This window comes from Plodia interpunctella, chromosome 4 (assembly GCF_027563975.2).
Source record: "Plodia interpunctella isolate USDA-ARS_2022_Savannah chromosome 4, ilPloInte3.2, whole genome shotgun sequence".
NCBI classification, from domain to species: Eukaryota; Metazoa; Arthropoda; class Insecta; order Lepidoptera; family Pyralidae; genus Plodia; species Plodia interpunctella.
Genome location: NC_071297.1, coordinates 10541237 through 10569162, shown reverse-complemented (window position 1 = coordinate 10569162; position 27926 = coordinate 10541237). Strand labels below are relative to the sequence as shown.

General features: G+C 39.9%; 1 protein-coding gene across 7 annotated transcripts in view; it reads left to right on the top strand.

Moving 5' to 3' along the window:
- Ten-m (Tenascin major) overlaps positions 1-27926 on the top strand; it is a 627474-nt gene that overhangs the window by 594846 nt on the left and 4702 nt on the right. For 4 of the 7 annotated variants that reach the window (XM_053744007.1, XM_053744005.2, XM_053744003.2 and 1 more), the window contains 14 exons: positions 13566-13727; positions 14944-15243; positions 15454-17214; positions 17572-17849; positions 17938-18154; positions 18235-18639; positions 18735-19070; positions 19189-19396; positions 19963-19989; positions 20654-20870; positions 22320-22496; positions 22883-23291; positions 23700-23952; positions 24139-27925. In XM_053744007.1, the coding sequence (XP_053599982.1) occupies positions 13566-13727; positions 14944-15243; positions 15454-17214; positions 17572-17849; positions 17938-18154; positions 18235-18639; positions 18735-19070; positions 19189-19396; positions 19963-19989; positions 20654-20870; positions 22320-22496; positions 22883-23291; positions 23700-23952; positions 24139-27925 (8537 nt within the window). The remainder of the gene's footprint in view (positions 1-13565; positions 13728-14943; positions 15244-15453; positions 17215-17571; positions 17850-17937; positions 18155-18234; positions 18640-18734; positions 19071-19188; positions 19397-19962; positions 19990-20653; positions 20871-22319; positions 22497-22882; positions 23292-23699; positions 23953-24138; position 27926) is intronic. The other 3 variants (XM_064435939.1, XM_053744009.2, XM_053744004.2) reach the window with 3 other exon arrangements.

Below are 27926 nucleotides of genomic sequence, written 5' to 3'. Positions count from 1 at the left end.
GTCAGAAATTACAATATTTTTATTGGTGAAAACCGTAAAAATAAACAATTTGGTAATTTCTGAATTTATCGCGTACAGACAGAAACGACGACATCTTTTTATAATATCTGAGGATGATTAAACTAACAATTATCTGTAGGTAGTTTGATCACGTTCTTAATTTGATTTTTAAACAATGAGGGCCAAAAAATATATAGATTAGATTTCATTTTGTAAAGTGACAAAATATTTTACCTTAAAGTATACTTTTTATTAATATCAGGTATCAGGTAATTAGTTATATACGCGTTTTCTCTCGTAATGAAGCAACAAAAATATATTTATACATAATTATGAAGAGCAACAAGTCCTCTCACGTAAATAGAATCCTTAGTAAAAGGAAATAATGAATTAATTAACGAGGCAGCCATTTTTCTTATGATTAAATTCGGCAAGATTTAGATTTCCCCGGAGACAGCTTGAGTCAACATGGCCGCCACAATACATGGGTCTATTCTACTTTAATTCAGGAATATATGAGATTAACTAGTATTTTTAATATTTTTTTTGCTTTAGATCTTATCGTCATTATCAGCCATTAAACGTCTGCCGGGGCACAGGCCTTCTTTATGGATTCAGGATGGAATGAGTTTCAGTCCAATTTAGGTTTAATTATTATCTATACAATTATTATAAAGTAATATATATAAGTACTATTATTATGAAGAGGTAAGCGTTTGTGACTTTGTATGTTCGAGGCGGGTAATCTACGAAACTACCGAAACGATTTCAAAAATTCTTTCACCATTAGAACAGTACATTATCCAAGATTGCTATAGGCTGTATTTTATCTCAAAATTCCCACGGGAGCAAAGCCCCGGGCAACATCTAGTATAGTATATTCTGACCATCCCGGTTGCGTTTGGGATTTTACAACCGGCCGCCTGGCTGACGTCAACACTCCTTGGGTATGCTACTGTTGTCTATCAGCTGCCTAGGCTGTGTGTCCCTTAGTCGCCTCGTACGACATCCACGAGGATATGGAGTGGTCCTATTCTAGGGCCGTACTGAACATTTACGTTAATTGACGTCATAGAGCGAATGATAAAGTGAGAAAAACTTCTATTAAAGCTACACTTATTCCCAAATTATGTGCACACGAATGAGCCTTAATGCGATAAAATATCTTGCCATATATCAAAATAATGTGTTTTAAGCGAATAATATTACTGCAAACTCATCAACTACAACTGCGCATTTAGTATAATATTATGGAGCTTATAACCTCATTCAGTCAGGTGCACTCTCTCGGAAAACAAATTCAAAGGCGCCCCTTGCATTGCTTACACAATAGCGCGGGGCGGTCGGTGCAACTGCGCCCTGTCACCCGTCTTGATCGATGACGTCATTAATGCCACATGATCGCGACAAAATGTCCCCGTCGAGACCCACGGCGTCACACAAACCCACATCTCAGAAACCCAACCGGCCCATGATTCCACCAAAATGCGGAGAAACAAATGGATTGTCGAGTCAATCCCAAAAAAATGGGACAAGCATCATCAATCCTATCCGCGTTTGCATCAAATATGTACACATAAGTACATAGAGACGAAAACGAATCGTAACATGACACATTCCCGATATAACCCTCATAAAACGCCGGAGGCTCGATAAAATATGGAGAGTAACGGATAGTGGGGGAAAAAAACTATTACTTGGGCCTTAGGAGGAATGGATTCGGGGTCATCGCTGTGTCATCTCGCATATCGGAGGGCCATCGTTCGTCAATGTTACCCGAGCCAAGATGGATGGTCTGCCGGCTGCTGAGAACGCGACCGGCGCCGGCCGCTCCGTTTGCATTTGTAAATGGGTTTTAAACTGAAGTGCTCGCTTGACCGTGTAGCGGACCATAGCCGTTTTTCCTCCTCTATTCCGAGCCTCAATATGCCTACCTTTTACGCCTTTACGTATTCCTTTTCACGCGACCGCAGTGAGATACATTAACCGTATTACAAATGTACAAAAGCGCAATGGTAATTAATTAGATGCAATCAAATATTTGCGCTCCCCGCAAACACCGCTTGTAATATGTTAATATTGTTTGCCGTGGACGTAGATAAATAATTGAATCTATCTCCGTCGGGCGCATCGACCCTTCGAATAAAATCTCACATCACAAATGAGTGGCGCGATCGTACCGCATCGCACCGCGCCCGTGTGATGTGTAATAATTGCATATATAAATCAAAATGACATGCATTTAATCGCGGATCCGCGCGAACCCTACCGGAAACGCCGGTCGGAGGGGCCGTCTTTGTCGACGAAAAAACTCGGAAGAAAAGCAACCCTCCCTAATGCACACACTGTTATATCTATTTGGGTATAAAGGGACGAAGTGTGCTTGACCTGTGGAGGTACCTCCGTCCCGGGATCGCTAGGAAAAACTTCGCCCGTCGAGCATCGCTGACGTAAAATTGGATTACTGCAAAGTAGTATTGTGCGACAGATTCCGATTTTCTCTGCAGGATATATTTCGTATTCGAATTCAGGACGGGAGCTTCTCCCTGGAGCCCGCGCACTCGTGTTCCGTTGCGCACTTGCTATCAATCAAATCGAGCGCACAGATTAAGAACAAAAAAGCTATTTGACAGCGCGCACCTGTCAACGTCATCAACTCCCAATTCAACTCCCAAAGCGTTGCTGGCATTTTATATCGAAATGCAAATAAACACAAATCGAGGGTGTAACCCGACCCCGCGGAGATGGCCCGTTACAGAGATTTGTTTCAAGCGCGATATCATTTTACCGCAATAGATCTTCGAGCCCCGCGATTCGCCCCAGATAGCGATGACGTAGCGTCGCGACACTACCCACACTACTCGAGCAAGGGTTCACGGCCAATCACGCTAAGAAAATGTACATTTTTCACGCAATATAATAGCGGTCCTTGTGCGAGACGCGTGAATGAGCCACTCAGCCGGTGTCGAATGCTCTCGACGAGATTCAAGATGGCGGTGCATCCCGCGGTGACAAATGCGCATCGCGCGCGACTCGTTTATTTTTCACCGTTCGAAATTCAAAGAACCCGACTAATTAGTCACACGGCCAGTAGCATCAAAACTCGAAACTCGAATGTACCTACCTGTGGATATGAAGCCGAAAGCGCCATATTTAGCATATTAATGTTATTTTTAATAGCCCCTCGGTTATACATTCTCGCGTTAACACAGCGCGCTACATCGACAACACAAAAGCCTGCCATAAAATTGTAGGCTGGAATTTTAGGGTTAATATTTAAGCTGCTCTATTTTCATCGGCGCTGTATCGTTACGTCATACACTTATGGGCAAAAAATCGGGTCACTGCATATTTCGTCCATTTTTCAGAGTCACTCGCAATCATGATTAAAAATACACTACGGGACAGAAAATTGCAATGTTGTTAATTTACCTAGGTTAATAAAATTCTGCGAATCTAACCGGGCCTATATTGGTCAAACATGGAACTAAAACTATTTCTTTGGAATTTACGATTATGAATAGCATATTATTATCTTGATATACCTACAAAGTATATGAACCAAACAACTATTATTGGTAGTTCGTGAATTCGTCCATATGTATAGGTACATCGATCAGCGCGCCAGGGGATTATTACTGGATAGTTATCCGCGTAAGAAACGTCCATCAGAGACGTAATTTGGATATATGCGAATCCCCTCTGGCCGTAATCGGGTAAGCTCAATGACCCGAGGGGCGAGGGGTGAAGGGCGAGGGTCATCAATCTCTATCAGGACTCACCGGGCCGCTGAAAAAAGCGGTGACGAAAAATATGACCGCTTCCGCTTAGTTTTAAAAGCATACGTCTTGCTGTGTGAAGGCGGGAGTGGTGGGGGTTGGTTGACTGGAGTTGCAAATGAGTCCTTTAAAAACCGATTTCTATTAGTCGTTCCGTAGTTAGTTCTAAATGCTGTTACCAGACAATTTCTCATACTGTCATGTTTTTCATCCTATATATAACATAAAATCTTAATTTACCCTGCCTACATTCAGCATAATTATACAGAAACTGAAAAAGTGAAAAAAAATCTGCACAAAAATTTTCTACAAAAGACAATTCTGGCAACTACTTTTTTAATCCAATTCGTGAACTTAATGATAATGGAAAAGATCTCTTATCTGTTTTAATTTTCGTTAATCCCCTTATTACGCAAATCGATGGCCTAAATAATGATGTATTTACATTTTCCTTGACACGACAATATTTTACGGAAAATCAACTAAACATAACGGAAAGAATAGTTTATCAGCTAAAATCGGTTTCGTGGAGTTACACAACTTGTGTAGGTAATTTGAAATCGTTTATTTAAGGGTTTCTATCATCTAAGTTTTTTATTTTTAATTTAAAAATGTATGTACTGACTGATATATACCTGTTTTTAAAATTCAAGTTATTTCAATCAATGCGATATACCTCAGCTGTTCTTTAATTTAAGTCGTTTATTGATCGCCATTCAACGTGACTAATAATAGGTACTTTTTTCACGTGTGATTAAAAATTAACTGTAGAATCATGAATATTTTATTTTATTTTAGTAGTTAAATTTAATCCATGTCGATACAAATTTTCAAAACTCATACTATATACGCTTGTTCTCGTATGTCGTTTGACGACCTCTGTGGCGCAGTGGTAAGGTTCTTGCTACTGAACCGAGAGGTCCTGGGTTCGATCCCCGGTCGGGTTATGATGGAAAATGATCTTTTTCTGATTTGCCCGGTTCTTGGATGTTTATTTATATATGTATTTGTTACAAAATATAGTATAGTAGTAACACAAGTCTCGAACTTACTTTGGGGCTAGTTCAATCTGTGTGATATATTTATTTATTTATTTCTTCTTTATGAAATTCTTACAATAATAAATTGCTAGGTAACCGTCCGGGGTATTCTATTCCGTGTCAATATTTCCTCTCCTCCTTAGATTGCTCCTGCGACGGCCCAAATTACGTTGTTGCTTCAGCAATTACACAAAACATTAATTTACGGCCCTCGTTTGTGAATCGTTCATTACCGGAAGGGGAAATCGAAAACTTTTGACAAAAGTTAAGACGTAAACGGCAAATGAATCGGCATTATTCCACTCGTACCTCCCTCGCGGAGTAAATTTCCTACAAAGTCTAAGATTTAAACAATCGCGTCACAATATAGGTACTTAACAGTAAATACTACTGTTGCTTCTTATTTGTTGAAAAACTTTATTGAAACATTCGAAATCTTTGTAAAATGTCTATATTTAGGTATAAAATCTCTATGTGTCTAACTTTTTTTTTAAATAATAATAATAAAATAAATATATTAGGACAAATCCCACATTGAGATAGCCACAAGGTAAGTTCGAGACTTGTTTTATGGGATACTAACTCAACGATACTATAATTTGTAACAAATACATATATAGATAAACACCCAAGACCCGGGCCAATCAGAAAAAGATCATTTTCCTTCATGACCTGACCGGGGTTCCGGGGACCCGGGACCTCTCCGTTCAGAGGCGTAACTCGGGACTAATTTAACCGGTTATGACTGATGTACCTACCTATATTATGATTATTTAAAAGTAACCCGGATATTTATTTGATAGCTTTCCTTTCATCAGTCTAACAATTTGCGGACAAATGATTTAAGTACCTATAATATTTGTAATCTTTTGAAGATTCACCTTTTATTTTACAATCACCTGTCTGACGTCTTGCCTTCAGCTGCCAACGATATGTCTTACTCGCCTCGTACGACTTCCACGGGAGGATATGGAGTGGTCCTATACTAAGGCCACCACTTCAAATGAGTTTATAATCATGGTTCCCTATTTTTATGCATACAATTTTATGTCATAATTTAACATGGCATACTTTTACTTATCATAATAATAGTTACGCACAATATTAATTTGGCATAATTTTTAGGCAAAATTTTTTACGCATAAGCATAACAATTTTTAAGCATAATATTCTAAAGGATATTGGCGGTTTATGGGTGGCCCGAGGGCCGCCCCGCCGCACCCTAACCTACTGCTACACTATAGCTTTATGCGAATCAAAATTATGGTAAAATACATTACCCTAAACTATAATTATGCTTATTGAAAAGGTATGCCAAAAACAAGTATGTCAAAATATTACTATGTCAAAAAAATATATGCCGAACTCGTTATGCTCAATTAAATTGGGATAAAAAAATTATGCGGAAAAAAAGGGATCTCATTCTCAAACTTCATTCATTTACCTACTCCGTCGAGATCGCTACCTCCCTCGACGATCGCGCTCTCTTCAGATAATACAATTAAATAACTATCTCAGTCCATTTATCTCGAGTTTGTTTGTTTCTATTTAGTATAATTAAGAGAGGTTAGCGAGTTGACTCGTGTGCTATCAGCCATCTGAGGGCTCGAGTTTTAAAAGCACACGATTGGCTGATGGATATTTGTACTCGAAATAAGATCGTTTTTCAGTGCTATATGTGTATATAAGATTTTGTATTCAATCATTCAAATTCAAAATTCTTTATTAAATTTAGGGTGTTATACATTACTTATTGACGTCAAAAATTCATTCTTATATAATAAACAATACACGTTAAAGACTCATAATCTAATCCGTCGGGCCCTGGCAGAAGAGGCAAACCCAAGAAATGCTGGCTTCATGTCGTCAAGGAGTATATACGTGCCAATGGTCTGACAACTAGAAGTGCGAAGTGGAGACGAAAAAGTAAGAAATCGGGCCCTGGGCTCCGACGCTCAATGGCTGAGATTGAGACGACACTCAGATGAGAGAGACAGAGAGTCTCATAATCTATGTAACTTAGATTAATGATTATGACAAAACATACGGATCAGTCGTACTTACGTAAGCGTCTTGACCGACAGACGCACCTAACATTAAATTTCATAAATTATTTTTAGTGAAATATGTTTGTCGCGTGTGGTCCCGCCCCAGAATAGGACCACTGATATCCTCACTGTACGAGGCAACTAAAGAACACATAGCCTTGGTAGGTGATAGGAAACAATAGCATTTCCAAAGAGGGTAGACTTCAGGCATGCATATTATTAGTTTTTTCTCGATTTAAGTACCGTTGAGTTGAACGAAATTAGCGATGTTATCAGTGATGGAAGGCATCACAAGTTAATGTTAATAAGACCAGGTCGATTTAAAAATTGACGTAATTAATTCTCAACTAGTCATCTCTTATATTCATTTACGCCATCAATTTCGTAATCGTTTCTCACACATGTTAACAGCATCAAGTATCTTAGTCACTTCGTGTCGTCAATTTAGCTTAAAGAAATAAAACGCACCATTTAACCCAACATAACTTTAATCGCCTTTTTATTGAGTGTAAAGTTCGTCCTCGCTCGTTCACTATCGGCGAAGTAAATCCTCATTTGTTCCCAATTACTTTAAAATATTGCCGGTCGCTCGCCGACAGTTTTTCATCTGCGCTCTTTGCTCTAATATAGGTAGGAATTTCCCAATTTCCAGGCCCTTATCGTCCAACCCGATGACACCTATGAATCTTGCTCGCACAATCCCCCTCGACATCCATCGGGAATCAGTCACCAACGTAACTGCATTCTCCAGTAGACAGCTAATTTGAACCCCCATTTACGTGTAAGGCATCTATCTATCACGGCGTCTCGGCATTTCTTCCAATTTACCCAGTACTACTCTCTATCGGAAGATTCAATGAATGATAACGAGCCTAATAAATACGGAGTCGGCTCCCCAAATGGCTGTAATTAATTTAATGGATTTAGACAAAGAAATATGTACAATGAGATAGTGAGATTAATGTTGGAACTCCGTTGTTTTGACCATTAGCAGATGTCGGTATTGGTCGATCGCGTCTGACACAATGTTTTTTTCTCCATTTGCAGCGAGCACTAATGAACGCGCCGCCAGCCCTCTAACGAGCTGTAACGTTGCACTTCTCTCACTATCGCCGCTGTAATCTAACATCCCCCCCCCTCGCCCGGCCCCCTCGCGGGTCCCTCGCACCTACCGCGCACTACTCGCCCCATAAAACTACAGGGCCAACTTCAGGAAACTCGTGAAAGATTTGAAATTCAAATATTCTAGAAACAAGCGCAATACTCCAAGTAGCCGGCAGCGAAACAATATTTTCAGCGTCACTGAAGTACGCTTCCGCCGGTCGAGTTTCAACCGCGATTTTAATTTCTAATGTGGCATCTAATGTGTCTAGCGGAGCGTATGCAGATGTGTATCTTTGTTTGTCTTCGTTTCCTAGCCGGGTATTACCATAACGGGCTATAAAAAGCCCGCTAGGAAGGGTAGCGTCCACGGCTGTATATCTGAAATCAGCGCAACATAAATTAGCGGACAGGTCGCGTGACGGGCCGACTTAGCAACATCGTCTCCTTATCGTGCGCCGGAAACCACCCAACTAACCGCTCCATATAGCACGAGCCACAAAAAATCGACCTTAATGTCGCGAGCAAAAAAGCCTATATTCCTCGAGCAGATCGCGCGGAAGCCGATTCTTCAATGTCAATTCTAAGCTTTATTGTAAGAATAAGAAGGTTTAAATCCGTATCGGGGACTAAGGATATAGTCCAGAACAAATAAGGTAACATTGCCTGTATGTCAACATAAATAAAGCTGAGTGTCCTTTAACGAAGCAGACGTTGACGTCGGGACACTAATAAAGACTGTACAGGACAATGCGGACTGTGCTGCTTTGGAGTTAAAATTGAGATTGGTTTGTATTTGTCGGGGGTAGTAAATGAAGGTTCGCATTTAGCGGTCGTGGTGGTAGTGATATGGGTGGACTTCCTTTGTCTGGTAATCTTATCAGCGTGGCAGGCCTCGCGTCTTGACATGATACATTGCAGACTGCGCACCTACATTTAAAAGCGTTCGAGATTTAAACACGCGATTCCAAAATTTTAAATTTGAACTTTAGCTTTTAGACAGAACATACGATTTCAAAATTCGAATGAGAAGTTTTAAATTTGTAATACGTTAATCAATTTTAGTAGATACCCGATATACGTATAGCTAGCGATAAGCGGGTCCACAGAATTCGGATCCGGCCAAGCGTGAGAGCCGATTAAAATACGGGTATCATTACGCAGCCCATTTTACTTGTGACGGAGATAGGGCCTTTCTTTCGCCGAATTTAGTTAATGTCGATTTTTCCAGTAATGCCCTTCAAACGGACCGTTATTTAGATATGGAAACATTAGCTGTTAAAGGTGATGTTACAATGGTTATGTTTTAGATTTATAAAAATACACACACTTTGTTAAACTTCACCGTTAACAACTAACATATTTATTTACAAATATACTGAGACTACAACAAAACAAATTTGCAGAAATCCTTATTGAAACCTATATCATAAGCTAGCACACAAATAAAGGAAAACATTCAACTCGAGTTTTTAATAATGGAAGCGCTTAAGAATCTAGTTTCAATGAAGACTAATGAAGAGATCGGCTCGTTAGTCCACAGTGGATCCGGAGAGACATCAGGTCCGCATCAGGTCTACAAAGGGACCGCTCCCAATCGCAAACTTTGAATACACCTCTTTCGGACTATCGAAAAGTTCCCGATAATGGATTTGCTCGAGGACTCAATTGTTCCACGATGAATGGGTACTAATTAAAACGAAGTCACGACGACGCTGGTCCAAGTTTGCTTCCCGATTGTTTCCCAACTATAAATCGCGTGCTGCGCTCATATAAATATTGCAGACCGGCCGGACAACTTCGGCACTAAATTTAAAATCGAAATTCGGGAATTGTATAAGTGTTTTGGGACCACTATTCCAATATGTAAATTTTAATTATGTACTCGCATGAATGTTGTTCGATCCGCTTTCGAATTGAGATTGAGGGTAGATTCTAAATTGCTTGGGGAATGTTTTGCTTAACGAGTTTAAGATTGTGAGCACGTGTCGCGTCGCTGAGATTGCCAAACGTCTCGCCCGGCTGCGATAGCCCGCCACTCATACATCAACGTCCAACATATGAAACCACCTAGGTGATATATTGAACTGCCTGACGCTAACATCCGCTGCAAAACCACGCCCGAAACAAATCAACTAACAAAGAAATAAGGGAAAAACAAAATGTTAGTTTTTAGACCATTACTAAAAGCAACTGTTCTCCGGTGTTCCCAATAAGAAAATCACGTTTGATCGGGCCGAGCTCCACCGCAAATGAGCCGAAACACACCCCCTTTATCTTCCAATAAGTAAGCGAGCTTTGGTTTCCTTGCGGGGAAAATGCGGACTCTAAACGGGAGAGAACGGATGCCAGATGGCTCGAAAAATATAAAAATAAACGGAGCAGAATATGGATAGTGGTCGCTGTCTGATTGTTATTCAGTTTCGTGCATACAGGACGCCGCTATAAATATGAGCTTGTAGTAAAACAAGCGCCGGGAAGTCTGAGGTCAGCTGTAAAAAACGGAGCTCCGGTTACGTAAACACGGGCTTCCAGAGCCAATTTTGGAAAAGCAAAACGCAAAAAGTTCGTTCCGGTACGCGGCGACAAATCCCAGGGCGGCGTTCAAAATCGCGTTCCCTTTTTAAAGTTGAGACGATTCGCGTAACGAGTGTCGAATTCTCGGGCCCCGGGGCCCCCTCTGGCAGACGAAGTGTCCCCCGGAGGTGCCTCAGTAATTACCCACCATTACAGACAAAAGACACGGCTCGTCCGATTACCATAATTCCCAAGCCCGCGACGGGATATAAATGGGCCACATTTTGTAGTAGCACGACGGCTGACGTGTGTATTAATGACTATACTTGTCCTCTTAAATTAGGTGAGGGATCTGGTGATTTAGTTTTTCATTGACGGTAGCGTGGAGCTCGACGGATCGCCTAGTCCGTCGGATCGACGCGCGCCATTTATCCTCTCTGCTCCGCTTCGAGAGCCTTCAACAAATTACCCTATTTACTCGATCTTTAAACACTTTTACATACAAATAGAAAGTCACAGGAACAGATTCGCTCTATAAGTAGGTGTTGCATTCAATGCCGGCCGGAAATACAGAAATAAATTCATTAATCTCTAATTACTGCGCGGAAACGGTTTCAAAGGGCGCGACCACAAAGGGGGCTGACGATATTATCGAGAACTTCGCCATTTTCTTTTGGAGTCTTAGGGCGATCACGAAAAAAACAACACAAAAACCCTTTTAAAATTAATTGAGTTTTCTTGCGGCTACATCGGCCGCTACAATAAATTAATTAACGCTCGAAGGAATCCTTAAAATTTGTCGAGGATCAAAAGTTGGTCGGCGCGGGGTCGGGGAGCCGCTGCAGAGATAATGCTTCGATTTTCCATTAGGTTATATTAGCGCTGGGAGAGGCCCGCCGCGCCCCGCGGTTTGAGCAATGGCCCCCGTTCTAATATATTTCCTTTATAACTAACTAGCGAGCACGCGATCTTTGATCCATTTGCATGGCCGATCCGCGTCGCTATTTGTTTACGACCAATTACCGTGAGCAATATTCGCCCTTAATTGAATTTCGACTTGTAAATTTTCGTGGATGGAATTAATTAAATTTTTCTCATTCTAATTTGAGAATTAAAAGCCGAAGCCAACCCGAGCATAAGTAACGCTGCTAAAGGTTTTAGCATTAAATAACAGTAAATTAGATTGAATAAGTCTACGAGTGCAGATTAGTTTGTGTTATTGTATGAGGTTGTGAACCCTAATGTCGTATAAAGGGCACGGGTGGTTATGATCAAGTTTACTCGTGTTGGGATAACCTTAAACTTGAGAGCACGACTGTATTTCGCGTCTCGTCTCTATTTTCTACAATAGCACACACACTCCACTTCAAGATTAAGGGACGTATAGAAAAATAAATAAATAAATATATTAGGACAAATCACACAGATTGAGCGAGCCCCAAAGTAAGTTCTAGACTTGTGTTATGGGATACTAACTCAACGATACTATATTTTATATCAAATTCATATATAAATAAACATCCAAGATCCGGGCCAATCAGAAAAAGATCATTTTCCATCATGACCCGACCGGGGATCGAACCCGGGACCTCTCGGTTCAGTGGCAAGAACTATACCACTGCGCCACCGAAGTCGTCAGAAAACGTAGCATATGACGAAGGCGTTTTTCGATAACATTTACTTAATCTGATTTTAATAAGTTTCGAAATGCATTACGTAAATTTAATTAAAAGGAATTTGAAACAGTGTTTTTTTTTTTATCAGTATACATATAATTTGATTAAAATTAGATACTTCGTAGATAATTTTATACTTGGGCGAAAATAGTACTTGTTCATGGTTGAAACAAATCATGTAAGCAGTTAGTACAGATATTCGAATCTATGAGAATAGGACATCAGGGCCTATTCTCATAGATTCGACTAAACTAAATCATCAAATCAACCCACACTTACATTGTTAAGAATGAATGTGGTAAAAAAAGCATGATAGACACAAATTGTATAAACTTGAAAAGCGTTATTCCTGTCCACCATATATTTTGCAAGCTCTGTTGGAGTTTTTCTTAACAGACAGACGTTCATTCATTATACAGTCCTCTCTGCGTAATTTGTTTCGTCCTTATACTGATAAAATAAATTTCTAACTTGGCAACTCTCGCCGAGTCCCAAATAAACCGAAATTGAATTATGATGACCGAATATTTATCTTCCAGGGACTTTTCGTAAAGATAAGATTTTTGTTTATGTAATAGTTTCAATTTGTTAATATAAATTAAATATAATTTTGGGTGTACACAACTCTGTTATGATTATTTAATTGGCTTCATGGTAGCTTTTTGTCTACCTATATCTTGTGGTTTCGTTAATTTGACGATTTAAGATCAATGCCAATTGATTTCAATAGGTAATACTTATAGTTTTTACATACGCAGGTATATTAGGTTATTTCATGACTTGCTAATATATAAGAAAATTAGAATCGTAAATTCGTAAATTAGATTATACTGCCCTAATTAGAAAGACAAACGTCGTCAAAAATTGTTCCCACGAAAAATGTAATTCACGCGGGCGAAGCCGCTTGTGAAACTAACTAGCGCCACACAAATAGGCAGCACATATGTTTACGTCTCAAGATTAATCATATAACCAGTCGTAGTATACTAGCACCAAAACTTAATTAGCAGTACGTCGATTACTGGTAGGCACCGGGTGGCTCGTATCGATCGCTGCCAAACTACTTTACTAAATACTTTCGACTGTGATATATTCTTTTTATAAGCTTTTACGTACCTATAGTTTCATTGGCCTTGTCTGATGCAAACTCTGCAAGGCTAGATCCCAATTCTGATGGTGCTTCTGATTGAACTAATTGCATTGCGTGAATCGGAAGACAATGCAACATTATAACTCCATAGCTACTCTAATAATGTGACCATGTGCTTGTATAAGATCATCTTTTCGATACTCGATTTACCTGTCTGTACAAAAAAAACTGCTTAACTGACTCTGTTATCAGCAAATTGACCGTCAAAAAAAACTGACAAAAAAAAATTGACCGTCATTTTCTTTTGCCCCCAGGTTGTCTTCTAGAAGGTTCGCGGCTCCCGCCCGATGTGCCTCCCCGGAACCCGACCATGTCTCGACTGAACGGCCGCATCACCGGCAACCCTGCCGACCTGGCCGACTTCGAGCCTTCGTGTCTCGTTCGGACGCCGTCGGGAAACTTCTACGTGCCTTCAGGTAAGACTGCCGTTACAATCTCCTGGACATATGTCATCGAAAAACGAGAACATCTAAAACAAAGCCTTCTATCTTTACCACCATTGGCAACGTCTTCAAAAATACCTCTGTCAAGATACTCCACTCATCATATCTACTAGTCTTTCATTCTCTAACTCGAGCGTTATCCCCGTCGCTTCCTCAAGCCTTAAGAAACTAAGCTCAGGACCTGCTTTCTTACTTTTTCTTTTCATCGTCATCAGCATCCTTAGTTGTTAGATTATTGGCATCCATATTCTCCTTGGCGACATCTAGCACTTTTCTTATTTGCCTGTTCTGTTAAGAATGGGCGGAAACAATATTAGTAAATAATAAATATGGACAACACTATCTAATTCATTACTACACGTGATTTATGACGGTTACTATTTTTAAGAAATATAAGTTTAATTTAAACAATCTAGTCACTTGTAGCAGTGATCACGTCTCAGTTATCTACGCATTATTACTCAGTTACTCATAAGTTACCGTTAAGTTTTAGATCGCAATCCTGTGACAATAGACACTTAATATCAAGCGTGGGTTGGTGGCTTGCTTACTTATCTTATATCATTAACATTTTTGGAGAAACAGAACGTCATTAAAAATAAAATTGGGCATTATTACCGAGAAAAAAATTTGTTCAGTTTAGAAGTTTAAGTTTGGTGAGTTACAGTCCAGAAAAATATTAACATGTATTAAATAAGCTTTTATATTGTCAGATTAATTGTATTTACAGTTCCATCGCGCTCAGAATTCGATTACAACAGATCGTCAATCTAATCAACGATCAGACGAAAGAGACTCATAGACCTTTTGAAAGAGTCCTTCTTGGACATGATTCGGACCATTACCCAAGACCACCAAGGAGTATTGTCTTACACGAGTCCGACCATGCGCATAACGGACTAATACATAAACATTAAATTTAACTTTGAAATGCGACCGTTAGTGACCTGATCACCTGGACATTTAAAATTCTTATTGCTGACAATATGTGGTGTTATGCTATACATATATTTAATATGTATGATCCATTGGAATACCGGTTGTATAAGTAATAAATATGACTTTATTTAACGTACGAAGTGGAAATGAAAAAATGGAAAGAGGACCAGGTTCCTTTCCATCACGAATCACTATGTCTTCGGCCAATAATATCGTACAAAATCTAACAAGTTTTATTTTTCTTTTCCAGGGGACATCCAAAAGAATCCGTCTATGGATTACAAATCGAACTCCTCTTGCAGTAGTCCAGGAAAACAGGACAAGAGCACCCTAGAGAGGATGGACAGGAGCGACCGGTCGCACCCGGCCTTCGGGGCGCCTGTCCCCGTCCTCCCCGTGAGGAACAACCTCCGCGCCACTCACTTCCCCCCCGCAGCCTCCCGGTTCCACTTCAGGAAAGGCCTCTCGTCTAGATGCTCGTGGAAGTGTACAGCCATAGTGTTCATAATTCTCTTTGTTCTTCTATTAGCCATTGCCTCTTATACGTCAGGTGAGTCTTATGTTTTATCCAACATTTTAAAATTGTACTGATTCTGTGACAATCCTATCAGAAATAATGAGGCATTGTATAAGTTTTACTATAGATGGTAAAATATTAATATAATATATACATAAATTATTAATATTAATGAATTCTAAGAAACTAATTGTGAACAACATTATTTAATGAAATAATAATCTGAACTTTATTTGTTCACAGCTTCATATTTCGTCAACTGGTCATACCAAAATTCTAAAGCATGTAAAGTACTAGTTGGTGAATCAACTGAGTCGTTCGCTGCATCAAAGGCGACGACACTGGACTCAAGCAACAAGTCTCTAGTGAGACCACACCAGAGCTCGCCTTCCACCGGCTCAGGTAAAGAAGAGTCTCATTCACGCCCACGTAGGAGTGTAGATGGGCATGCTTCTTCTATTTCTTCTTCGGATTCTTCCACTGCTGTAGATATGCATGAACTAATCACGCCTTCTGTGAGCACTGTTAGTTTAGTGCATGGTGTGGCAGAAACGACGGGGACAACTATACAACAAGAAGATACAACGGCCACTACAGCTTTCGGGTCTAATGATGTAAATAACACAACTGTTGGTAATGTAACTAATACTGGTGATTTAACAAAGGGCGATAGCGAGCTTACAATGGTTTCATCTAACAATAAAGAATCACCAACTACAATAACCACAAAATTGGTAAATACAAGTGAAAAAAGTGTTGTAACTAATGATATAGCGGCTGCTGCTACCACTCCATTTGATTCTGTCAATACAGATCAAAGTAATATACGAGTGGAACAGCCAGTAGATATCACAAATTTAGATAAAGGAACAGATCTTCCTACTCCTGAAGCTATAAAGAATGATATTGCATATGATCCTCAGTCTATGCAAAGTGATTCGATTCTATCAATTTATTCTTACGGCCTGCAGAAACTTAAATATTCAAGACTCATGGCTGAACTTAATGAAGCGATACACATTCAAACAAATGATTCCACAAACACAAAAAAAGATCTTGATAAACTTCGTTATGATGATGAACAAACTAGTAGTAAAATTGTAAACGTTACTACTACAAAATTCACAAGTTTAACTACTGAGTCAACTGAAACTACAACAGCATTACCAATAACAACCACTGTAACACCTTTCACTTCTAACCCTGTACAAGGCCCTCCAGTTTCTACTGTCAATCATTTGACAACAAAAGAACACCTGTCACCACTTACATCGAGTGTACCACCACGTATATCAAGTGTGTTACCACCATCATCGAGTGTCACAACTAATCGTAACATTGCGGTAACTAGCACAACTACGACAAACGAACCACCGAGACTTGAAGCCTTTACTGTAAATATGGCCGAATCAGAGGCTAAATCTTCTGAAGTGCCACCTAACCCTAAACATGTTTTGATCAACTTAACAATTTCCGCTGATGATGCTGAAAATTCCTCTTATAAACCACTTTATTCATTAACAGTGACAGTTCCGACTGTTGGTGAAAGCAATGAAATTCCGACAGTGAAAATTACTCCAATAGATGCAGAACCAACAACGCCAACTAAATTTAACAAACCTGTTGTAATAGAAGGTACTAATACAGATGATACAAATTCAGACTTAATATCTGTGGGTGGAAATTGCGAATGTTCATGTCCCGTTTGTGATGTTGCTAATGGGACCGACGATTTCTATTATGACTTTTTTGAAAAATCTACCACAGAAAAATTAACTATTAAAGAAAGTACCTCTGTTAAAAGTGGCACAGGTAGTGAAATGTCAACTGAATTCGATAGTACAACTGAAATGAGTACAGAAGCATCCACTGCGGAAGAACTTTCAACTAGCGAAGAGACAGAATCGACTACTGACTTTACAACAGAGTCAACAGTTAGTTTGACTGAAGCTGTTAAATGTGTATGTCCTAAGGTAGAACCTCCACCCATTCTGATATTAGAAGGTGAGGTCATTAAATTTGAGTTCGACAAACAATAACATAAACTAACTATATTTCACGAAGACATCATGGTTCAGGGTTTACACGAGATTAAATGTTTATAACAAACTAATCAGCACGATCAAGTTTAAAGGGGTTATGCGTCATTTCAATATCGCTTCTCTTTTTTTTACATTGCATGTACTTTTAATGAGTGACTAACAATATTTTTAGGCCGTAGTATTTTAGTAGAAGATCGCCGATAGATTTAGTAAATATGATCTACCAAATATCATCACATTATGCATGTATTGCAATTTTAACAAAACATTAATTCTTCGAATATTCAAAATGGTTACTAAATAATGTTTCATATTGTAGGTGCGCGAACATTCCCAGCACAGTCGTTCCCTCCAGACGGAACGACGTTCAAACAAATTACTTTAGGTGAAAAATTATCAAAAGAAATCCCTCCATATAGTTACTGGAACATGCAATTCTACCAATCGGAAGCGACTTATGTGAAATTCGACTACATGATCCCGCGAGGAGCTTCAATAGGAGTTTATGCGAGGCGGAATGCATTACCGACGCATACGCAGTACCATTTCTTGGAAGTTCTCAGTGGATTCAAAGCCAGAACTACCAGGGCGTCACATGTAAGTTATATTTACTCTTTGCCAACATATTAATATGAATGAAGTAAAGTTTAATAAAAAAATAAATTAATTGTAATTTTCTTTCCAGCCATCAGTCAAGAAAGAAGTAACACATTACATGGAGCAAGGTCACTGGTTTCTTTCTCTCTACAATGACGATGGCGATCCTCAGGAAATTACGTTCATAGCTATGGTAGCTGATGACATGACTCATAATTGTCCGAATGGCTGCTCAGGGAAAGGTGAATGTCTGATGGGTCATTGCCAATGTCAGCCTGGATTTGGAGGAGACGACTGTAGTGAAAGTAAGTCTACTACCAAAATAATATAAGACCATGTGCTTTTTGCAGTAATTGCCAATTCATTAATTTATTTATCTTCTTAGGTGTCTGTCCAGTGCTGTGTAGTCAACGTGGAGAATACATAAACGGAGAATGTCAATGCAACCCTGGTTGGAAAGGCAAAGAGTGCTCGTTGAGGCATGACGAATGTGAAGTACCTGACTGTAACGGACATGGCCACTGCGTCAACGGGAAATGCTCTTGTGTTCGAGGATACAAAGGCAAATTCTGTGGAGACGTCGACTGCCCTCATCCAACTTGTTCGGGCCACGGTTTTTGTATCGAAGGCTCTTGTGTTTGCAAGAAGGGTTGGAAGGGTCTCGACTGTGCCACGATGGACAAAGACGCGCTTCAATGTCTGCCTGACTGCTCTGGACATGGGACTTTCGATGTGGATACACAAACTTGTACGTGTCATGCGCGGTGGTCCGGTGAAGATTGCTCGAAAGGTAAGCTTTATCTCGAACTATCTTCATATGTAATTATAATACCTAGGAAATTTATAAAAAAAATAAATCATACAATTTTTTCTGTAATATTTCAGAGGTGTGCGATTTAGACTGCGGTCCACACGGAAGATGTGTAGGTGAATCTTGCGTTTGCGACGCTGGCTGGACAGGGGAATACTGCACTTCGAAGCTGTGCGATGCTCGCTGCAGCGACCACGGCCAATGCAAGAACGGCACTTGCCTCTGTGTCTCCGGGTGGAACGGCAGACATTGCACCTTGGAAGGATGTCCCCGAGGCTGTGCCGGCCACGGCCAGTGTAGGGTCGCTAATGATGGTCATTGGGAGTGCAAATGCTTTGATGGATGGGACGGACCAGACTGCACTACGCTAAAAGAACAGATTTGTGATGACTCCAAGGATAATGACAAAGGTAATGCGAATGTTTAAAATAAGGCAGTAAACCTTGATTAATATGAAATATTTAAGTTTATGTGAACCATAATTTTTAGTGTAGTAAATGTTTCTGATAAATTATTATGTTGATTCAGATGGTCTAGTCGACTGTGAAGATCCAGAATGCTGTCAAAGCGCTGCTTGTAAAGGCAGTCAGCTCTGCGTATCGTCTCCAAAGCCCACAGATATTCTCCTCCGGAAACAACCCCCAGCAATCACGGCATCCTTCTTTGAGAGGATGAAATTCCTCATTGACGAGGGAAGTCTGCAGAATTACGCAAAACAGGAGACATTCAACGAAAGGTGAGGCCTCGATGTTAAATGTTATCTGTAAATAGAAAAGTGATATAACATGTTAATGATCATTTCCAGGAAATTAACCTACAAAAAACGCTAAGTCAATCTACGATAGTTAATTGATTAAGAAATATTATGAAAATTATTATTTCTGCGATAGTTTCCTGTAAATGGTTGATTAAGGGTTAGTTGACATAACATTTTATTTCCAATAATGTCAACTGATCCTTTTTCCTTGAATAAATATTAATATTAATAATAAAAAAATAACATTATCTGTTATATTAAGATACGCAATGTTGTGCCCCAGTCAATCCCATGTTTTATTTACATTAACAGAGTGTTCCACATTGCTTTCCTTTCTTTTTTCTACACGTACATATATGCGAAAACATATTTATTTTCGATTACTCGAGTCAGAATTTCTGAACGAATGGCACTTGCATGTTATTTAATTTATCGAAACTAACCTACTGCTAACTGGCTGTTAACTACAGTATCTTCTAGATTAATAACGATAGTAATAATTACTCATTTTTTATTATTTTTCTCGTCTTCCTAATGCTGCTCAGTATGTTTTGGAATCACTTCAACACGAGGTAAGATATATTATATAGGAGTGTGTTAAGCTTAGACTTACCCGATATACATATTTTTAGTTCCTTAACTATATATATATATATATATATATATATATATATATATATATATATATATATATATATATATATATATATATATATATATATCTTTATTGGCAATACATTTATATATATATATTGTTTGCATGCATCTAGTATATATGTTGTTTTATTGTAGTTTCCTATCATTGTGTCCTGTGATTTGTGATACGCTTTTTATTTAATAATATTCGAGTGTTCATGTATTTCATTCAATAAAATATAGTAGGTAGTGTTGATTCATACGGTAGTACAAATAGATGTAAGGATCTTGATTCAATAATAGCTAACTACATAGTGGTAGTTCCTAATATATTTTGGCCCATTTAGAATATCAAGATTTCACAATCACAATTTATTTCATCATTCTTTCTTCACATTAAATATAATTCTGATGTTTTAGTGACATTGGAAAATTCTTCTTTTCCTTTTGAAATTTTGTCAATCACCTTTTATTAACCCTAGCACGAATATTAAGATAAATGATAGGATCTAAACTGTAGTGTAAAAGCATCAACCAGACATTTTTGAAATCTCCAACTTCGGCCATATTTGTATTATAAATTGTTTTACCAAATTCCAGCCGGTCAGCAGTGATCAGGGGTCGTGTGGTGACCTCTTTAGGATCTGGTTTGGTTGGAGTCAGGGTGTCCACGTCTACACCCCTGGAAGGCTTCACACTCACCAGAGAAGATGGCTGGTTTGATCTGCTCGTCAATGGGGGAGGTGCAGTGACCCTCCACTTCGGAAGAGCACCGTTCAAACGCTCGTCACAAGTCGTATTTGTGCCTTGGAATGAGGTTAGTAGTTCTTGGTCATTTAGGCAAATATTTTTGTAATAAATTCTTATATCGGCTACACCCTATCACGGAACTCGAACAGATGCTGTCGAGCATAACATTGCGTAGTTCGTATGAAAGCTTAACGCTATGAAAAACCAGCAATGTATACGGAATCTGACATGGTTCGGCGAATTATTTCGCGATAATGTTTAGCCGGCTTTAGATATATGCTCGTTGTAAGCTTCACGTAACTATACTAAATTTAAATAACGTGCTACGATACGCCGTAGACAATGGTTAACCAAAAATATAACTATGTATGTGTAAATATGTTTAACCAAAAATATAACTTCTTGAATTTACTAAGAAATAGTTGTAGTCTGAAAACGAGTACATGGATTGCGGATTTTTGCTTAGAATTAGCCAACCTGAATGCTCGGTTGCCCACTATACTACTATAAATGTTTTATTTATAGTAGTATCGTTTAACATTTTGGGGGCGAATCATAACATAACACATGGGGAAAAATACATTTTTGCGATAGTTATAAGGAAGAAAATGCCTTGGACGTCTAAACCTAGAAAATGTCATTTTGATTACCTCTTTTTAAGATTCAAACGTCTTATTACATTTGCAATATTATTTTTAGATTCATACGTGTTATAAATGTTAAACATTAGAGTTACCTTCAGCCATTTGATTTAGCTGTTAATAACTGAACGAGTTCGTGCGAAGCAATTTAAATTTTTACACTTTTTTTTGCGGCGCATGCGAACCGACGATTAAAGGGGCATTAATTTTTTAAGTCTCAATTTAAGTTTTAGTCTTTTCGAATGTTTTACAGCCGATGTGTTTTTATATCATAAAACTCTTGGTCTGGACTTATGCATATTTAATTTTCGAACAATTATATTTTTGTTTTTTATACCGGTAAAAACAAAAATACTCGTAACTAGTTACGAGTGCACAAAGGGATAAAATGGCGGTCGTTTGTAACTACAATACGAAAGGTCGCCGTCATCAACTACCAAAAATATTTAATTATTGACGACCTCCGTGGCCTAATTGTCATCACGCCGGACTGCTACACTGGAGGTCTCGGGTCATGGAAAAGGGTCTTTTTCAGATTGGCCTGGGTCTTGGACGTTTATATGTATATGTTATAGAATATAGTATCGTTGAGTTAGTATCCCATAACAAGTTTCGAACTTACTTTGGGGCTAACTCAATCAGTGTGATTTGTTTCTATATATTTATTATTCTATCAGGACACCTAACAACACATTCAAATTTATCTATGTAACTAATTTTATAATTAATCAATCGCCGTCAATAATATTATATTATGGATACCAAGGATTCAGAATAATTACTCTCACCTATATTTATTAAGTACCCATTTCTGAGGTGATTTCCTGTACATGATGAATGACAGACAACAAATGCTCAATCACTAAATCCCACAGGTTGTGATAATCGACGCTGTGGTTATGACAACGTCAGACGAGAAGGGAGGCATGGGCGGCCCGCAGGCGTGCCTGGCCCACGACTACGACGCCATGAAGCCTGTCGTGCTGGCCACGTGGAAACATGGCTTCCAAGGCGCCTGTCCAGACAAAAGCGCCATCTTGGCGGAGTCACAGGTAACATTAACAATTATTCTGAACTGCTTAATTAAACCAACCACTTGCATCTTACTTGCAGTGCTGTCTTTATTCCTATACCACCACTACTAATTAATTACTTCTATCACGTTTCATAAGCGTAGAGGTTCGCCAATGAGAAGTTTTAGATTCTCAAATTTATAGCTGTTCCTTTGACGGACAATACGCGCTGGAAGAGAAGCCACGGATATATTCTATATATTTTTCCGCTCCCAGATCAGCGTGGAAGATCTATATTATGGCGGTGGAATATTGTAAAATAAATGCAATGAAAAGAGAATTGTTTGTGAGAATACAACCTTTCAGTAGTGACGAGCCTTGAACAGCTTCACCTAAGATTCTTCATTAATATTTGTCTCTTTCAGGTGGTACAAGAAAGCCTTCAAATACCTGGCACCGGCCTGAACCTGGTCTACCACAGTTCCCGGGCCGCCGGCTACCTCTCCACTATTCAGCTCCAACTCACGCCCGAAAAAGTACCTCCGACTTTAGCCCTTATCCACCTGCGAATAACCATTGAAGGAATCCTCTTCGAGAAGACCTTCGAAGCCGATCCTGTGATAAAATTCACGTATCCATGGAACAGATTGAACGTTTACCGACAAAGGGTGTACGGAGTTACGACTGCGCTGGTCAAAGTGGGTTATCAATACACGGATTGTAAGGATATCATCTGGAATGTCCAGACGACGAAATTGAGTGGTCACGATATGAGCATCTCTGATGTTGGCGGATGGAACTTAGATATTCATCATCGCTACAACTTCCATGAAGGTATGTAACCACAGTCTAGATACCTAATATTATGAGAGTGATTTTTAAAGGCGGTAAATGTAAAAATATCTAATGGTCTCATATCGAGGACACTGATGATGAATCGCGAACTCTGGATTGAGAAAGAAACCTTATACTTACTTAGGCTGGCTCGAGAAAATCTTATTCATTTACTAGACTATTTTCCATTTTGCGCCACTCTTTAAAGGGCATCCAGGTGACTTCAATTAATTTCTTAACACGTTGACTGCAAAAAATGACGTATCAGTGTTTACGAAACTTCCCCCGTTTCGCGCAGCGTGTAAAAATAATATCCTACTACTATTAACAATTTTAGTCAGCACTGGCTTTTCGGCGTTGTTTAAGCGGGCCGAAGTTAACGTGTTAACATTGAGCACTGTCTCCCAGGTATCCTCCAGAAGGGCGACGGCACGAACATCTACCTGAAGCACAAACCGCGGCTGATCGTGACGACGCTGGGAGACGGGCGCCAGCGCGCGCTGGCGTGCGGGGCGGAGTGCGTCGGGCCGGCGGTGCGCCAGCGGCTGCTGGCGCCAGTAGCGCTGGCCGCCGCGCCCGACGGCGCAATCTTCGTCGGCGACTTCAACCTCGTGCGCAAGATCAGCACCGACGGGACCGTGCGCACGGTGGTCAAGTTGAAGTAAGTTGGGATTGTACTACTACTAGATACTAGAACTTTCACTAAATTGAATTCATTAAATGAACTGGATATAGAGCTAAATATGCTCGTCACAAAATAATAAATGAGATATACCTAAACAATCCACTCTAATTTCACATCTGCAAAAAATAATCAAAATCTAATCTTAACGTTTTCTTGTTCTAGTGCCACCCGAGTCTCCTACCGGTATCACATGGCGCTGTCTCCGCTGGACGGCACTCTCTACATCTCCGACCCGGAATCGCATCAGATCATCAAAGTCCGCAACACTGAGGACTACAGCGACCCTGAACACAACTGGGAAACCGTTGTCGGTTCAGGCGAAAGGTGTCTTCCGGGAGACGAAGCACATTGTGGTGATGGAGCCTTAGCTAGAGACGCCAAACTGGCATATCCCAAAGGCGTAGCAGTCTCGAGCGATAATGTCTTATACTTCGCTGACGGAACAAACATCCGAATGGTCGACAGAGATGGCATTATCACCACTGTCATCGGAAATCACATGCACAGAGCCCACTGGAAACCGATCCCTTGCGAAGGCACGTTGAGCGTCGAAGAAGTTCACTTAAGATGGCCTACAGAATTAGCAATCAATCCGTTGGATAACAGCCTGCACATCATCGACGACCATATGATCTTGCAAATGGCTCCAGACGGTCGCGTAAAAGTCATCGCTGGAAGACCTTTACATTGCCCTTCCCCTTTGACTGGATATGATATGGAACTAGCAACGTACGCGACTTTGGTGATGCCTCAGAGTATAGCGTTTGGCGCGGCAGGAGACTTGTATGTAGCTGAGAGTGATTCTCAAAGGATCAACAGAGTTCGGCTGATCACGACTGATGGCAAGATTTCTTTGTACGCTGGAGCTGAATCGAAATGTAACTGCTTAGAAAGAGCGTGCGATTGCTTCGAGGCCGATCACTTTTTGGCATCAAACTCCAAATTCAACACCATTTCTGCTGTGATTGTGAGCCCAGATGGTATTGTTCACATAGCTGATCAGGCCAACTATAGAATTCGGTCCGTTATCTCGAGCATTCCTGATGCCAGCGGTGCTAGAGAATACGAGATATATTCCCCTGACACTCAGGAGATTTATATCTTCAATAGATTCGGCCAACATATCATGACAAAGAATATTCTGACTGGAGAAAATAACTACGTGTTTGCTTACACGGTCAATACAAGCAATGGTAAACTTAGTACTGTCACTGATGCAGCTGGTAATAAGGTGTTCCTATTGAGAGATTACTCCAGCATGGTGAACTCGATAGAAAACACGAAAGGACAAAAATGCAGACTGAAGATGTCTCGAATGAAGATGTTGCAAGAACTTAGAACACCTGATAACTTCAATGTGACATTCGACTACCACGGCACGACTGGTTTACTAAAAGCTAAATACGATAGCACTGGAAGAAGTTACATATACAAATATGATGAGTTTGGTAGATTGACTTCAGCAGTGACACCAACTGGAAGAATCATAAACTTGACATTCGATCTTAGCCTCAAAGGAGCTACTGTACTTGTCAGCGAAAACAATAGAAAACCTGTGTCAATACTCATAAAGGGCTCATCCGTTAAAACAAAGGTCGGTGAAGCTGAAAAGAAAACTATAATATCAACTGACGGTAGTATATCTTCCAGCTTGCCTTGGGGACATGTTATCTCAACTGACACTGTTCCGTACACTATCTTGTCAGAAATTGATCCTATACTTGGAGAAAGTTACCCAGTACCAGCTAAACAAAGAACCGAAGTAGGTGGCGACCTAGCCAACCGATTCGAATGGCGTTATTTCTTGCGAAGGTTGCTTTCTAACAAAGGAAAGAGCAGTAAGGCAGTTGCTCAAATTGGTCGCAAACTAAGAGTGAACGGAGAAAATCTTCTTACTCTTGAATATGACAGAGATACCTCAACAGTGGCTGTCTTCATGGACGATAAGGTAGAACTTCTGAATGTAACCTATGACAGAACAGCCCGACCAGTTAAATGGGGTCCAAGGAACGGCATCTTTGCTGAAGTGGAGCTTGAGTATGATAGATTCAACAGATTAACCAGATGGAGCTGGGGTGATCTCAATGAAACCTACGGCTTTGACAGAGCTGGAAGGTTACATGAGATTCGATATGGCGACGGTTCTTCACTGGCGTACTCATTCAGAGATATGTTCACAAGCCTACCACTGAAAGTAACAACACCTAGGGGAAGTGATTACCTTTTAGATTACGATGATTCTGGTGCTCTTCAAAATCTTACAACCCCAAGAGGGCACATTCACACGTTTGCTCTTATGACTTCACTGGGTTACTTCAAATACCAATACTTCTCTCCAATGAATAGGCATCCTTATGAGATTCTTTATAATGATGATGGACATATCTTAGCAAAGATTTTCCCACATCAATCGGGTAAAATTCTGTACGTCTATGACAGTACAGGCAAATTGGAAACAATATTAGCTGGAGCATCTGCCATCAGATATGTATACCATGAGAATACTCATCTCGTAAAGAACGTAGAGATCACCGATCCTGATTATGAATTAAAACAAGATTATAAATATCACGCTGGAATATTGAAGGATGAAAAGATGAAATTCAATTCTAAGAGCGGATTAAACAACGCCCACTTCAAGTTCCAATATGATGGCAATGCTCGACTATCTACCATCGATGCTAATATCAACAGCAAGGAAATGCCACAAATAAGACTAAAATATAATCAGAACCTAGGAATTCTTGAAGGAGTTAGTGATCTGAGGATCTACAGAAACACTTTCAATCGCTCCGTCATGCAAGATACAAGCAAACAATACTTCACAATCACTGACTACGACGATCACGGCAGGATAAAGACAATTTTGATGAACATCAAATCCTTCGATGTGTTCCGTTTGGAATTGGAATATGACGTAAGGAATAGAATAAAATCTAAGAAGATGATGATCGGCGACACTTCTTCGAACGAACGAATCAGTTACAACTACGACGGTCATTTGATGGAGGTTGTCGGATCCGAGGATGACTGGAAATATGTTTACGATGAGAATGGCAATGTTATTGGTGTTATCGAACACGGAGAAAAGCGATACCTTGGCTATGATATTGGAGACAGAGTAGTGCAATACGGAGATATAGAATTCAGCAGTTACGATGGACGCGGATTTGTCATAAGACGTGGAGAACAGAAGTACAGATACAACTCCAGAGGTCAGTTTGTTCACGCTTTTGAACGTGACAAGTTCCAGATGTGGTACTACTATGACGATAGGAACAGACTGGTCGCTTGGAAAGATGACAAGAACAACATCACTCAGTTCTTCTACGCGAATCCTCAAACACCCAATTTGATTACGCACATGCATTCTCCAAAGACAGAAAAGACGGTTCGTTTCTTATACGATCAGAGAGATTTCCTAACAGGTATTGAGACTGACGAGTTACGTTACTATGTCGCTACGGACCACAATGGCTCACCTTTGGTAGTTTTCGATGTTAACGGTGAAATCATCAAGGAAATCAAGCGCAGTCCATTCGGAAAGATCGTCAAAGATTCTAACCCTGGCTTCTATTTGCCTGTAGACTTCCATGGAGGAATATTTGATTACAACACGAATTTGATATATCTCGAAAATAGGTTGTATGATCCAATGGTGGGACAATGGATGACTCCCAGTTGGGAGCACTTGGCCACCAAGTTGAGCTTACCAACGGACATATTTATCTACCGTTTCAAGAACAATGACCCTATAAATAGAAACCAGAACGTTCCGTACATGACGAACTTGGGAAGCTGGCTGCAGCTGTATGGGTATGATCTCAATAAGATGATGGGATCGAAGTACATCACGGATATGATCTTCCAGCCCATGACATCAGTGACCGCTCCCCAACTTGCTCCTGACTTTGGTGTTATGTCTGGACTTCAATGTATCATCGAAAAGG